Source organism: Salvelinus sp. IW2-2015, linkage group LG6.1 (genome assembly GCF_002910315.2).
Source record: "Salvelinus sp. IW2-2015 linkage group LG6.1, ASM291031v2, whole genome shotgun sequence".
NCBI lineage: Eukaryota > Metazoa > Chordata > Actinopteri > Salmoniformes > Salmonidae > Salvelinus > Salvelinus sp. IW2-2015.
Window position 1 is genome coordinate 4,865,372 of NC_036845.1, and position 13,989 is coordinate 4,879,360.

Genomic DNA, 13,989 nt, shown 5'->3' on the forward strand with positions numbered 1-13,989 from the left:
ATTTCATTAAGCGCCTGATTTTGAAGATTGGATTTGTGTGTAAGCAGAATGTAGCTGGCAGGAATGTGTCGGCTTTCTTTTTAAAAGCAACTCGCTGCTATTGACCTGGAGCGAAACACTTCAGCCTCAGCGTTTCTCCTCTGTGTGATTTCCCACCACTTTGTCATGTAATCCTCCCCTATTATAGACCTACCCTCACACACATGCACGTATGCACACATGCAGACACACATACACACAACTGCCTCCTCACAGGATCTGCTGTCTATTATTCTTCGATGTAGACATTCAATACCTTTCAGTCAGAACTCTAATAGAGTTCACGGCACAGACACCTCTCCTCACCTCTAATGAAAGAAATACAACACATTAGATATACCAATATGTGATGTCTATGGCAACATCTAGCACTTAACACACCAATGGAGTTAGGAGGAAAATGTATCTTTGCCAACTTAAATGTTTTCTATTTTCCACCATAGAAGTGAGGGTGAATACAGACCATCTGTTGTGTGGGACGTGTGGTGAGGTTAAACTACTATTCTAAATCAGAACACTGTGGAATGATGAAACACCACGCCACACGGCACTTTACTGACTGACTGTCTGACTGACTGTCTGCTAGACCTCCATCATCTCGTCAAACGCACCAGAATAGGAAAGATCTCAACTTATAATGTCAGAAGGGGTCTGTATTTTTTTTACTGCAGTTGGAAAATTTGTTATTATGTTTTTGGGAAAATGTATAGATTTTTTTTTCAGATGTGTCACGTTCCTGACCTGTTTTCTGTTAGTTTTGTATGTGTTAGTTGGTCAGGACGTGAGTTTGGGTGGGCAGTCTATGTTTTCTGTTTCTATGTTTGGTGAATGGGTACCTAATATGGTTCTCAATTAGAGGCAGGTGGTTTCACCTCCTCTGATTGAGAATCATATTAAGGTAGGTAGTTTCACAGTGTTTGTTTGTGGGTGGTTGTCTCCTGTGTCTGTGTCTATGTTGCACCATACGGGACTGTTTCGTTCGTTCGTCGTTTATGTAGTCATTTTCCTGTTCGTTCGTTCTGCGTTACATGTAAGTCCTTACGTTCAGGTTTGTCTACTCCGTTTTTGTTTGTTTAGTTTTAAGTGAAGTTCGTGTTGTCGTCTATACTTTAATAATATTCATGTCAAATCACAAGTCTGCATTTTGGTTCGACCTGCTCCTCCTCTTCGTATGAAGTGGAAGAGGAACGCCGTTACAGAACCACCCACCAATCCAGAACCAAGCAGCGGAAATTCGAGCAGCGGCCAAGAGATCAGGACTCATGGACTTGGGAGGAAGTATTAGAGGGAAAGGACACTGGGTGCACATTGGGGAATATCGCCGCGCTCGTGAGGAGATGGAGGCAGCGAGACCAACAGCGGTGGTATGAGGAGGCAGCAAGGAGACGTGGCTGGAAGCCCGAGAAAAAACCCAAAAATGTATTGGGGGGCTAAGAGGTAGTGGGCCAAGGGCAGGTAGGAGACCTGCGCCCACTTCACAGGCTTACCGTGGAGAGCGGGAGTACGGGCAGACACCGTGTTACGCAGTAGAGCGCACGGTGTCTCTGTAAGTGTGCATAGCCCGTGGCGGTTATTCCACCTCCCGCACTGGTAGGGCTAGATTGGGCATTGAGCCAGGTGTCATGAGCCGGCTCAACGCGGCTCCTCGGGCCGGCTTACATGGCACCAGCCTTACGCATGGTGTCCCCGGTTCGCCTACATAGCCCGGTGCGGTTTATTCCACCTCCCCGCACTGGTCGGGCGACGGGGATAATTCAACCAGGTAAGGTTGGGCAGGCTCGGTGCTCAAGGGAGCCAGTACGCCTGCACGGTCCGGTATTTCCGGCGCTACTCCCCGCCCCAGCCCAGACCACCAGCCTTAAAGTGACTAAGATATCGTAGAAAAGTACAGTTTACACATATGAGATGAGTAATGCAAGATATGGAGACATTATTATAGTGGTTAGTGTTTCATTTCTAAAAGTGGCCAGTGATTCCTAATCTATGTCTATAGGCAGCCGCCTCCGATGTGCTTGCGATGGCTAGCACATCAGTCTGATGGCCTTGATATAGCTGTTTTTCAGTCTCTCGGTCCCGGCTTTGAWGCAGCAGTCCCAGCTTTGATGCACTCAAGGACATTCAGAGACTTGTCCCAAAGCCACTCCTGCATTGTCTTGGCAGTGTGCTTAGGGTTGTTGTCCTGTTGGAAGGTGAACCTTTGCCCCAGTCTGAGGTCTGGAGCAGGTTTTCATCAAGGATCTCTCTGTGCGTTGCTCCGTTCATCTTTGCCTCAARCCTGACTAGTCTCCCAGTCCCTGCCACTGAAAAACATCTGCTGCCACCACCATGCTTCACCATAGGGATGGTGCCAGGTTTCCTCCAGACCTGACGCTTGGCATTCAGACAAAAGAGTTCAATCCTGGTTGCGTCACACAAGAGAATCTTGTTTCTCATGGTCTGAGAGTCTTTAGGTGCCTTTTGGCAAACTCCAAGTGGGCTGTCATGTGCCTTTTACTGAGGAATGGTTTCCGTCTGGCCACTCTACCATAAAGGCCTTATTGGTGGAGTGCTGCAGAGATGGTTGTCCTTCTGGAAGGTTTTCRCATCTCCCCAGAGGAAATAGAGCTCTGTCAGAGTGACCATCGGGTTCTTGGTCACCTCCCTGACCAAGGCCCTTCTGAAGGCCACTGTGTACTTGGGGACCTTCAATGCTGCAGAAATGTTTTGGAACGCTTCCCCAGATCTGTGCCTCAACACAATCCTGTTTCGGAGCCCTACGGACAATTCCTTCGACCTCATGGCTGACATGCACTGTCAACTGTAGGACCTTATATAGACAGGTGTGTGCCTTTTCAAATCATTTCCAATCAATTGAATTTACCACAGGTGGACTCCAATCAAGTTGTGGAAACATCAAGGATGATCAATGGAAACAGGATGCACCTGAGTTCAACTTCGAGCCTCATAGCAAAGGGTCTGAATACTTATGTAAATACATTTGCATACATAAAAAATAAAAATCTTTCACTTTGTCATTATGGGSTATTGTGTGTAGATTGCCAAGATTCTTTTTTAAATCAATTTTAGAACAAGGCTGTAACGTAACAAAATGTGGAAAAAGTCAAGTGGTCTGAATACTTTCCATTGCACTGTATGATCATATGAGGACTTCAGTCTGGTGAGTTTGACATCAGGACTGTTACACATAATGTAACAAGCAGACATGCTAGGATCTACTAACTAGACTATTCTGCATCTTATTACTCTAAACTTTATCAAGTTTGTTTAGGGTCAGTTTGATCTATATTGGTCCCACTTCATAAATTATATGTGAAGCATCTATGAAGGCCTTCATCGTTTCATGTGAGACCCCTTTATCATTTGAATGATAAGTGTTTATGCCATGGAAACATCCTATTTCCAGTGATGTCAAACAAGACCTTGAAGCCTTTCAAGAAAATCAATGATGATCTGCCGATGCTTTTCTATGCTAAAAAGCTCATTTTAGGGAGAATATTGTCAGTATTGAGTAAGTACAGAATGTTCAGATATATCCACGAGAAAGAGAGAGCCTCGTGTCACACAAAAAGGCTCGCTTCTCAGACAGGAAATTATATTCTGCAGGAAATGATAGACTCTTGGAAGAAGCAAGATGAAAGGGTGGCTCAACCGAGACGCTCTCCGTTCCGCTCCGTATTACAACCCAACATCTTTATAAGCAATACAGGATCAGCTGGATGGCCCATCCTGTATATGTGTTGCCTTCAGAAAGTATTCATAACCCTTGACTATTCCACATTTTGTTGTTTTACAGCCTGTATTCAAAAAACATTTCTCACCCATGTACACACAATACCCCATAATGACAAAGTGAAAACATGTTTTTTGAAATGTTGTCAAATGTATTGAATCTTAAATACACAAATATCTAATTTACATAAGTATTCACTCCCCTGAGTCAATACATGTTACAATCACCTTTGGCAGCGATTACAGCTGTACGTCTTTCTGGGTGAGTCTCTTAGAGCTTCGCACACCTGGATTGRACAATATTTGCACATTATTAGTAAAAAAAATATTCAAGCTCTGTTAAGTTGGTTGTTGATCATTGCTAAGTCTTGCCATAGAGTTTCACTCCGATTTAAGTCAAAACTGTAACTAGGCCACTCATGAACAACAGTGTGTTTGGCCTTCTATTTTAGGTTATTGTCTGCTGAAAGGTGAATTTGTCTCCCAGTGTCTCTTGGAAAGCAGACTGAACCAGGTTTTCCTCTAGGACTTTGCCTCCGCTTAGCTCTATTCCGTTTTTTTTTTCATCCCCCCAAAAAACTCCCTAGTCCTGGCCAATGACAATCATCCCCATAACATGATGCAGCCACCACCATGCTTGAAAATATGAAGAGTGGTACTCAGTGATGTGTTGTGTTGGATTTTCCCCAAACATAATGCTTTGTATTCAGGACAGAAAGTTAATTTCTTTAAAACATTTTTTTGCAGTTTTACTTTAGTGGCTTATTGCAAACAGGGTGTATGTTTTGGATTATTTGTATTCTGTACAGGCTTCCTTCTTTTCGCTCTTTAATTTAGGTTAGTATTCTGGAGTAACTACAATGTTGTTGATCAATCCTCAGTTTTCTCCTATCACAGATATTAAACTATCCAACTCTCTGACAACTAGAAAGGACGCCTGTATCTTTGTAGTGACTGGCTGTACTGATACACCATCCAAAGTGTCATTAATAACTTCACCATGCTCAACGGGATATTCAATGTCTGTGATGTTGTACAGAGAAGAGGTAATCATTCAAAAGGTAATCAATCATGTTAAACACTATTATTGCACACAGAGTGAGTCCATGCAACTCATTATGTGACTTGTTAAGCACATTTTTACTCCTGAACATATTTAGGCTTGCCATAACAAAGGGGTTGAATACTTAATAACTCAAAACATTTCAGCTTTTCATTTTTAATAAATGTGTAAACATTTATAAAAACATAATTCCACTTTGACATTATGGGGTATTGTGTGTAGGCCAGTGACACAACATCTCAGTTTAGTGAATTTTTTATTCAGGTTGTAACACAACAAAATGTGGAAAAAGTCAAGGGGTCTGAATACTTTCCGAAGGCACTATACATATTATTTTTTKGTAACTAGAGTGGCTAGTGATTACTGTGATGTTTCAGTCCCTGCTTGACTCCACTAGAGAGGGCTGGTAATCAAATGTCCTGATGTATTTATGGAGAGAGAGAGACCCTGTTAAGTCGACTCACAATGGCCAGATAGAGACGGCAGTGTGACGAGAGGGGAATTCATTCAGAATAGAACTACCCTGGCTCTGCTTCTTAGTAATTAAGAAGAAGCGAACAATGCGTCGTTGCATTCCTCTGGTCCGGTCGGTCGGAGGCCCAGTGAGTCACACACACACAACACGCATGCATGCATACGCACACACAACACAGACAGACAGACAGACAGACAGACACAGACCGACGGCACGCACGCACACACACACACACACACGCACACACACACACACACACACAACACACACCACACACACACACACAACCACACACACACACACAACCACACACACCACAACACACACACACACACACACACCACACACCACACACACACACACACACACACACACACACACAGTGTCACCACACACACACAACACACACACAAACACATACAAACCATCCCATTCACCACGACTCCTCTCAGCTTATTAGCGTGAAAGCTTTACTGGCATTGTGCTACTGTCAGGAGCGACCAGCCGCAGAAGCCTCCATTTGTAGCATTAGTAGAAGCAGCATTACCTCCCTACTGTTCTCTGGTGAGTGTAGGTAGATGGCATTAGTGTGACGAGTTGTACTTTATGGTGTTAAACCCCTTTGCTTTTTATACAGAAGCACTTACAGTATATTCCAAGTGTGTTGGCCTCTGTAAAAGGCAGACTTAAAAATATATGATTATATGAACTTTGCAATACATCTCTGATTGAAAATAACACAGTAATGGCAACCTTATCTATAAAAGTTAAATATAGCTGCTCTGAGACATTCTTTTCTCTGGTTGCACAGATAGGTCCAGAGGGCACCAATTACATTTATTTTCCTGCACTTTCCTCCGTGAAGGAGGAATGTTACTTTTTCTTGATGATTACAGATAGTTTTTTGTGGGGGAAATATTTCCATTGCTCTGCGGCCATCACGTCTCAAATGAGCGGGCAACTGATGGCTCGGCTATTATGACTGTACAGCTAAGCACTATTGTTGATTTATTTTTAATGAGTTTTCAATTATATTACCCATTAGAAGTTGTTCAAGAGGACCACTGGTGCAATAGGCCTGGTTTCATGCTGAAACTGGAATGTGGATCAGGCGGCTGTCCTGATCCTGCTGCTGTATGTATTTTAATTTGTATTTTTTTTTATTTAACCTTTATTTAACTAGGCAAGTCAGTTAAGAACAAATTCTTATTTACAATGATGGCCTACCCCGGCCAAACCTGGACGACGCTGGGCCAATTGTGTGCCGCCCTATGGGACTCCCAATCACGGCCAGTTGTGATATAGCCTGGATTCGAACCAGGGACTGTAGTGACACCTCTTGCACTAAGATGCAGTGCCTTAGACCGTATGTGGGTATGGCTCTTGGATAATTAAAATAATGTATGTCTGATCCATATCTTACAAAACATTTGACAGAGCACTGCGGGAACCCCATTCTATTAAGAGACCTTGGTCCGTATTTTGTTTGCTGTGCCATTTCATCATACGTAAAGCTTAATAAAGAGCACTCGTACTAGCAAGAGTAGTGTATGTTTTAAAAAAAAACATGCTTTGACATGCTTTGATGTCCAATAGAGGAGTATACGATACAAAGTAGAGAAACAAACAACTAGCTGTGTGTTTACTTACTTGTGTGTTCCTTCCGTGGGTTTCCGTATGTGTGTGTGTTCTTTCATTCCGTGTGTGTGTGTATGTTCCGTGTGTTTGTTCCGTGTGTGTTGCTTCTGAGCGTGTTCCAAATGTGTGTCTGTGTGTGTTCCGTGTGTGTTTTTGTATTTGTGTATTTCGTGTGTGTTCCGTTCTGCGTGTGTGTTCCGTTCTGCGTGTGTGTTTATCCTGGAGGGGAACAGTAACCACTGTCGGGGCCAGACACAGATCAGTGTGGATGGGCTCCGTTCAGCCGCTGCCATGGAGCATTCTGGGTAAGAGCAGGAGAGTGACAGGCTGTGAATGAGAGTGAGTCAGCGGATGTCAGCGGAGTGTGTATGTGTTTAAAACAGGGTCTTTCTCCATCATTTAGGCAGTCAGGGAGAATGTGGATTAACCTGGACCACAGCAGGACAGGTGTGGATCAGGTAACGCTGATCACTACCAACACCTGATGGGAGCCATTTTGTTTGTGAGACAGGTGTGTGCTTGAGAGGTGTCAGTTTCAAGATGCTGTGTTAGATGCATGTAGAAAGACCCCATGAGTTTATTCATGAATGTTTGACTAAGTAAGAAGAGAAAACTTCCTAATGCAGATGTATAAAACATTACATTTATACAGTATTACATGATGTGAGACTAGCGGATATTCTGACTATTGTGTAGGTCGGATATATCTAATATTTGAGTACATAAAGTCCATATTAGTCTCTCTCGTGCTCTCTCTGTCACCCTCTCTCTCTCTGTCACCCACTCTCTCTCTGTCACCCTCTCTCTCTCTGTTTCTCTCTCTCTCTCTGTTTCACTCCCTCTCTGTCACTCTCTCTTTCTCTCTCCCTGTGTCTCTCTGTCTCTTTCTTTCTCTCACTCTCTCTCATCTCTCTGTCTCTCTTTTTCTGCCTCTCTCTCCTTCTCTCTGTCTTTCTCTCTCTGTCTATTTCTCAGCGAGTGGTAGTAGTGAGTTGTAGTTGTATTTTGTCTTTCTTAACATCCATTGTTGATAGGGGTTTTCAGAAGGATTCTAATCAGGAAGACAGAATAAGCTATTTTCAGGCTTATCTCATTGATTCCACTTGATGAACACACACACAACACACACACACACACACACACACACACACACACACAACACACACACACCCACACCACACACACCACCACACACACCACACACACACACACACACACACACACACACACACACACACACACACACACACACACACACACACACACACACACTCACACACACTACCACACACTCACACACATACACTCCACACACACACACACACACACACACACACACACACACACACACACACACACACACACACACACACACACACACACACACACACACACACACACACACACCACACACACACACACACACACACAACACACACACACACACACACACACACACACACACACACACACACACACACACACACACTCCCCCATACCCACACACACACACACACCACACACCACACACACACACACCACACACACACACACACACACCACGCACACACATTCACGCACACGCTCATATTCCAACACACATTGGGCCTAATGCATGGTAGAACAGACACAGAGTGGTGATTTCCATGTAATCGAATCCAGGCCTCTCCTGCAGATTGCATTTAATTAGCCCTCTCATCTGGAGTGAACACAGCTAGGGTCCCTGCATAGCACCTATAAACTCTGCCTCCTGAAAAAAGGAAACAGGACAAACAGTGAGGGGACAACTCACACCAAATAATCAAATACATGGACTCTACTCTATTAAAATACAACACAAAACAGCCCTTTCTTGGAAATATGCTAACTTAACCTTTTGAATTTGGAACTGCAAGAGTGGCTAGCAATCTTTTACGCACCCATCCTCCTAACAACAACATGTTCCACCTCACAACACAAGTGGTTTCCTCTTCTTAGCAGTTTTAGCAGAGTCTTATACAGGAGGATTTAGAGCGATCTGAAACAGGGAAATCAAGTCTTAGGCCATATAGCTGCTTTCTGTCAGTTTGGTGGTGTGATCGTGGGCTGTAGTGGTAAGCCTTTGGCTATTGCAGAACAGGGCTGGGATGTGTGTGTGTGTGCCTGCAACCACCAATGTTATCTACAACCCAGGAATAATAGCCTGGCGGCACCATTAGCCTGTAACTACATGGATAAGGGTGTCGATGTGTGTGTGTATTTGTGTGTGTGTGTGTGTGTGTGTGTGTGTGTGTGCGTGCGTGCGTGCGTGCGTGTGCGTGTGTGTTTTGCTGGCCAAGCGAAGATAGCGAGAGAGTCTGTGTATGTATGTGAAAGTGAGTGTGTGTTTGCACGAATGTCTTCAGCTGTTGTAATTGCCCTCAAAGGCCCTGGTAATCTCTCGACCAAACAGAGCAGTTTGAAGCTGAAGCCAGTAATAATCGCTGTGCCTGTCTAACCCAGCAAAGGGGAAGCTGTAAAAACAGATGTCCTCATGAATTAGTGAAAGCTGTTATGAAAAATTAACTGATGACCAAAGAGACAATGCCAGGGGGTTTATGTTAATTTAATTATTTATTTGATATACCAGACTGTTTAATTATATATATATATTCTCTTCAGCTGGATGTGTTCAGTTTGGATGCTGTGTTCCTCTCCAATGAGATTTAGGGAGGCAGCATAGGCAGGCTTGTAATGGGGGGAGAGAGAGAAGAGCAGAAGGTAGGGAAAGAGAAGAGGGAGAGGGCATAAATGGTGAAGAGAAGGAAGAGGGGGAAGAGGGTGAAGAGGGAGATTTCGAGGTCATGAAAAAACAAAGCATTCCCTCTCTCCTCCCCTCCAGCTGTTCCATTCCCTCTCTCCTCCCCTCCAGCTCTTCCATTCCCTCTCTCCCCCAGCTCTTTAAATCCATCTCTCCTGTAGCTTTTCTGCTGGCATCAGTGAGGATGGAGCACTCTGAGAGTCCATAGGCGGCCAGTGTTAACTCCTGTCATTTGATCCTCAGTACATTAAAACCTAATGCCAGTCCGTAGTATAATGAGGCTTAATTTGAACCTAATGTCTGCTGATTGCCTAATGTACAATGTGAGGCTAATATCTATGGATGGACGCTAATGATGGGTACTATAGGTTTCTAKCAAGACTGCGGCTCACGCTGGATCATTGGAGGCATTCTAATGTGTATATGGGACCAGCGAAGGTCTACCAGAGTCATTTGTAGGGGTTGTAATACTTAGAGAACCTGTTCACTGGACTTTGAACCAGGACTGGTAGGGTGGTTACGTGAGAAGAAAGGTTGGCTTGGCTGTGAATGAGAGAGGAGATGAGAGGAGAGAGGAAGGTGAGTCAGTGTGTTTGTAACACACACACACATGCGCACGCACACACACACACACCCAGCCAAGGGCTTTGAGGTAGGTCAGCTGTTGGACCCTGTCAGCCTAAATCAGTGCCAGCTTCTCTCTGAGCCCCTGTGACACTGCTGCACATACATTCCCTGTTCTGAAAAACACAAATAAATCATAATCTGTGCCCAACCACAGGAGGAGGGAGGGAGACAAAACTCCAGATTCCAGATGAAGAGTCTCACTCTAAATCTACTTTTTTAAACACCAAGCTAAAACAGAAGAGAATCAGGGAGCGGACAATGCCCAGTGGTTTGTTGTCTGTGTGTGGAAGGCCAGATGCTGTTCTTTMGAGGAGTGTTTCAGTGAGTTCGGTCCACTGTGCAGCTGGCCTCCTCTCTCTGAGTGGAGATGTGGAGGATGGAGGGAGTGTCGGGGTTGGAGAACAAACCTCTGCATAGAGGGGAACAACTCCTACACCTACTGGGATCTGGGCCTCTGTACCTTGGTAACATTTAGATTGATAAAGCCTGTCCAAAGTACTTATGGCAGATCAGGTCAAATGTTAATGACTTTTGTGTTTATAATTTGATMCAACTCCATATTTTCCTAAGAGATACGTTGTGGTTAGTCCAGCAGTCCAGCATACCTTTAAAACATTCCTGTATGTTACAGAAGGCCCCTAGAACCTTTCCCATTGGATTTGCCCCACTTAAAATGTCTGAAGTTGATCCATTGTGAATAAATGTATGAATAAATTATAGCCCAATAATTAGGGTGAGGACATTTAGCAGCTCTGCAGTGACATGTAGTAATATCCTCTGTTTGTGCTGGATAGTATTTCCTCAGCACTCTGAACCTTAGTGCCTCCACCGTTGATGTATTCCTTAAATCTAATAATAACACACATCATTTTTATTTGCCTGGGCTATTTACGAGCAGTTAAATCTTTATTAGCCGAGCGAGCGTCTTGRTGTCCAGATTGGGTGTCTGTTCAGGGGCTGTAAATAATGCTTAGGTCATTACAGCCACACGCCTTCCCATTTCTAATCTCACACACAAGCGGAAGCACGAGCACACACACATGGACGAACGTGCACACACACACATAAGCACGCACACAAACACACAATTCGAGCCCTCAATCATCCTCCAGGTAATTGTGTTGGATGCCTTGTTCTTTGACAATATACATCATGGGAGAAAAAAATGTCCAAGTAAATTTATGGAATTGTTTTAAACACACAGTACAAAAACTATAGGGGAATAGGGAGATTAACTTTTTTGAGTTTAAGACGTTGGGGAGGGGGGTGCGATGCTGACATATGGAATTGTTTTAAAATGGTCATACTATGGATCATTAACTATTTGATTTTGATTTTGAATTTTAGGATCCATTTAGGTATGGTCTGACAAACACGCTCTGCCACCTTTCACCACATATGCGGAAGTGCAACACCGGGGGAAGTGGTGGATTGAGAAGCATCCAATGCAACAAACAGATATCTCTAGTTTAAACTGACTGATTTTGATGGGGAGTTTTTTGTTATGTAACTTAGACTGACACACCGGTGTGTCAGTCGACTCTAGGGGTTTAAATAGAGTATATATTAGGAACATTGGCAGTACAAATGCACCAGGACAACAGATAGTTTATTATATAGATATACTTTTATTAGAAATATGACACATTCATTTTGTGCTCTGAAAACTGTACATTAACAAAGAGTCAACCCCAGTGAACTAAAAAGGAGGGGGCGGTGGAGGTTAAAGGTCAGGGGACAGAGGTCAGGGTTCATGTCAGACAGGTACAGATCTGAGGAGGGAYTGACAGTCAGTGATACCAAAACACACACTGTTACATGGAGTTACAGAACACTCATATTCCAGTACCCTGAAAAGGATGGGAGGGGAAATGGCACCCTGTTCCCTATATAGCGCACTACTTTTAACCTGGTGTTAATTCCTGCCATTTGACCTGGTCAAAAGCAGTGCACTATATAGGGAATAGGGTGCCATTTCGGACGCAGATGTAATCTGAATAATCATGGTCATAATWATAATAATGAGAACAATAATCCCCAAGCACAGTAAGAAAGATATTTATAGGCTAAAATTCATTCTGTAGAACTCTGTTGAAATAATTACATTGCTGTACAACAGGACTCCAAAAGAGCCTTGTGCTTTCTCTGTGTGCAACTAATCCGTACCCCATACTGCCGAGTCACAACCTCTGTAATGTCCTATACAGTATTTATCATATATATTTTTATATTTATTCATTTCCATTGTCATTATTAAGCATAATTCTTTATATACTTTGTGACATGAGTATCCTTCATTTTTTACCACCTGCATTTACCGAACAAGCAGAATTATATTTGCCACAAATGTACCAAGCCTGCTTGTACACCAAGCAACCAATCAACCAATCAAAACACTGTCTCCTTGGCTTCTACTGAGGTCATAGAAGCTTCCACCAATGAGATATGGCCATCTTGGCTTTCTGTGATGTCATTAAGGGCATCCGCAAATGAGATATCTCATCCTTGTTGGTCTATGCTGATGTCACTATGGCCCCCACCAATGGGAGGGTTTTCCACCCTTTGGCTGACTGTGATGTCATCGGTCTGCTCCCTTCCTGTCAAGGGGGTGTGGACTCTGTCTGACAGTGCAGTGGAGGGTGGGGCGGAGGGGCTATTAGTTGGCATGGAGAGGCACATGGTTATAGTCCAGCAGTCTGCCTCTTCCACTGCCTAGGCATGTTTGGGACATGTACTGTATGTTGGTTGAAGGTCTTGTCCAGACCAGGTCCATTGCCTAAAGGCTTGGTTGGAACATGAACTGTGTGGCTGGTCCAGGTGATCTGTTAGCAGGCTGGTGAAGAGTCCATAGGCAGTTGCAGTCTGTCCTTTTAATCTAATCTACACTACCTACACCACCCAACTGCCACACTGGCTAACCATCCACAGAGAGATCTACCAGGAGGAGAGAGGGACTCAAGCATGTGCCCAGTGAAGTAATAAATGTGGATAATAAAGACCAGATATATGACTTTCTGACATAGTAAAACAAAAACTGATTCCAGCAGCAATAAGAAAATATAACAAAATGCACTGCAAAGCTGTCTCTTCCCCCCATTTAACAGACAATTGTTCTCTCTCTCTCTCTGTATGTCTTCCCCTTTCTCTCTCTCTTAGTTGGGTCCCAACACATAAAGGAGCTTCTCGCTCTCTCTCTCACCCTGCCCGTTTCGTTGGTCATTGATCGTTTGGTCGTTGGTTCTCAGAGTGAGATTGAGACGTGGAGCTGCGGGAAGGGAAGGTGTCTGTCTGTCTGAGAGCTGGGCTGGGACGGGGTTGGCTGCTCTCTTCTCCGTCTGTCTCTCTGTGTCTCAGTCTCAACACCTCTGTCTGCAGGTCCATGATCTCCTGTCCCACCAGAGGGATGGTGGCGCTGGCCTTCTCCACTCACGTTCTGCAACTCCAGTGGAGAGGCGCGAAGGCTCCAGGTCTTCCTCATCCATGACGGGGGAGATTGGGTCTTCCTGATGCCTCCAGGCTCTCTTACTGGTGGTCTGCTGCTTGTCTGTTGGATAGAGGGAGGGACAGGAGCAGGAAAGGTGAAACCTAAGGGAAAAACTGAGAGAGAGGAGAGAGAGGAGAGGGAGGAGAGAGAGAGAG

General features: G+C 44.2%; 1 protein-coding gene across 1 annotated transcript in view; it reads right to left on the bottom strand.

The window, feature by feature from the left end:
• Positions 1–11,955: 11,955 nt before the first annotated feature.
• The window catches only part of LOC111964616 (adhesion G protein-coupled receptor B1-like), a 122,978-nt gene continuing 120,944 nt past the window's right edge, over positions 11,956–13,989 (bottom strand). Inside the window, 3 exon segments of the mRNA XM_070443796.1 lie at positions 11,956–13,774; positions 13,776–13,862; positions 13,864–13,903. Of these exon segments, the coding sequence (XP_070299897.1) occupies positions 13,567–13,774; positions 13,776–13,862; positions 13,864–13,903 (335 nt within the window). The 3' untranslated portion in view covers positions 11,956–13,566.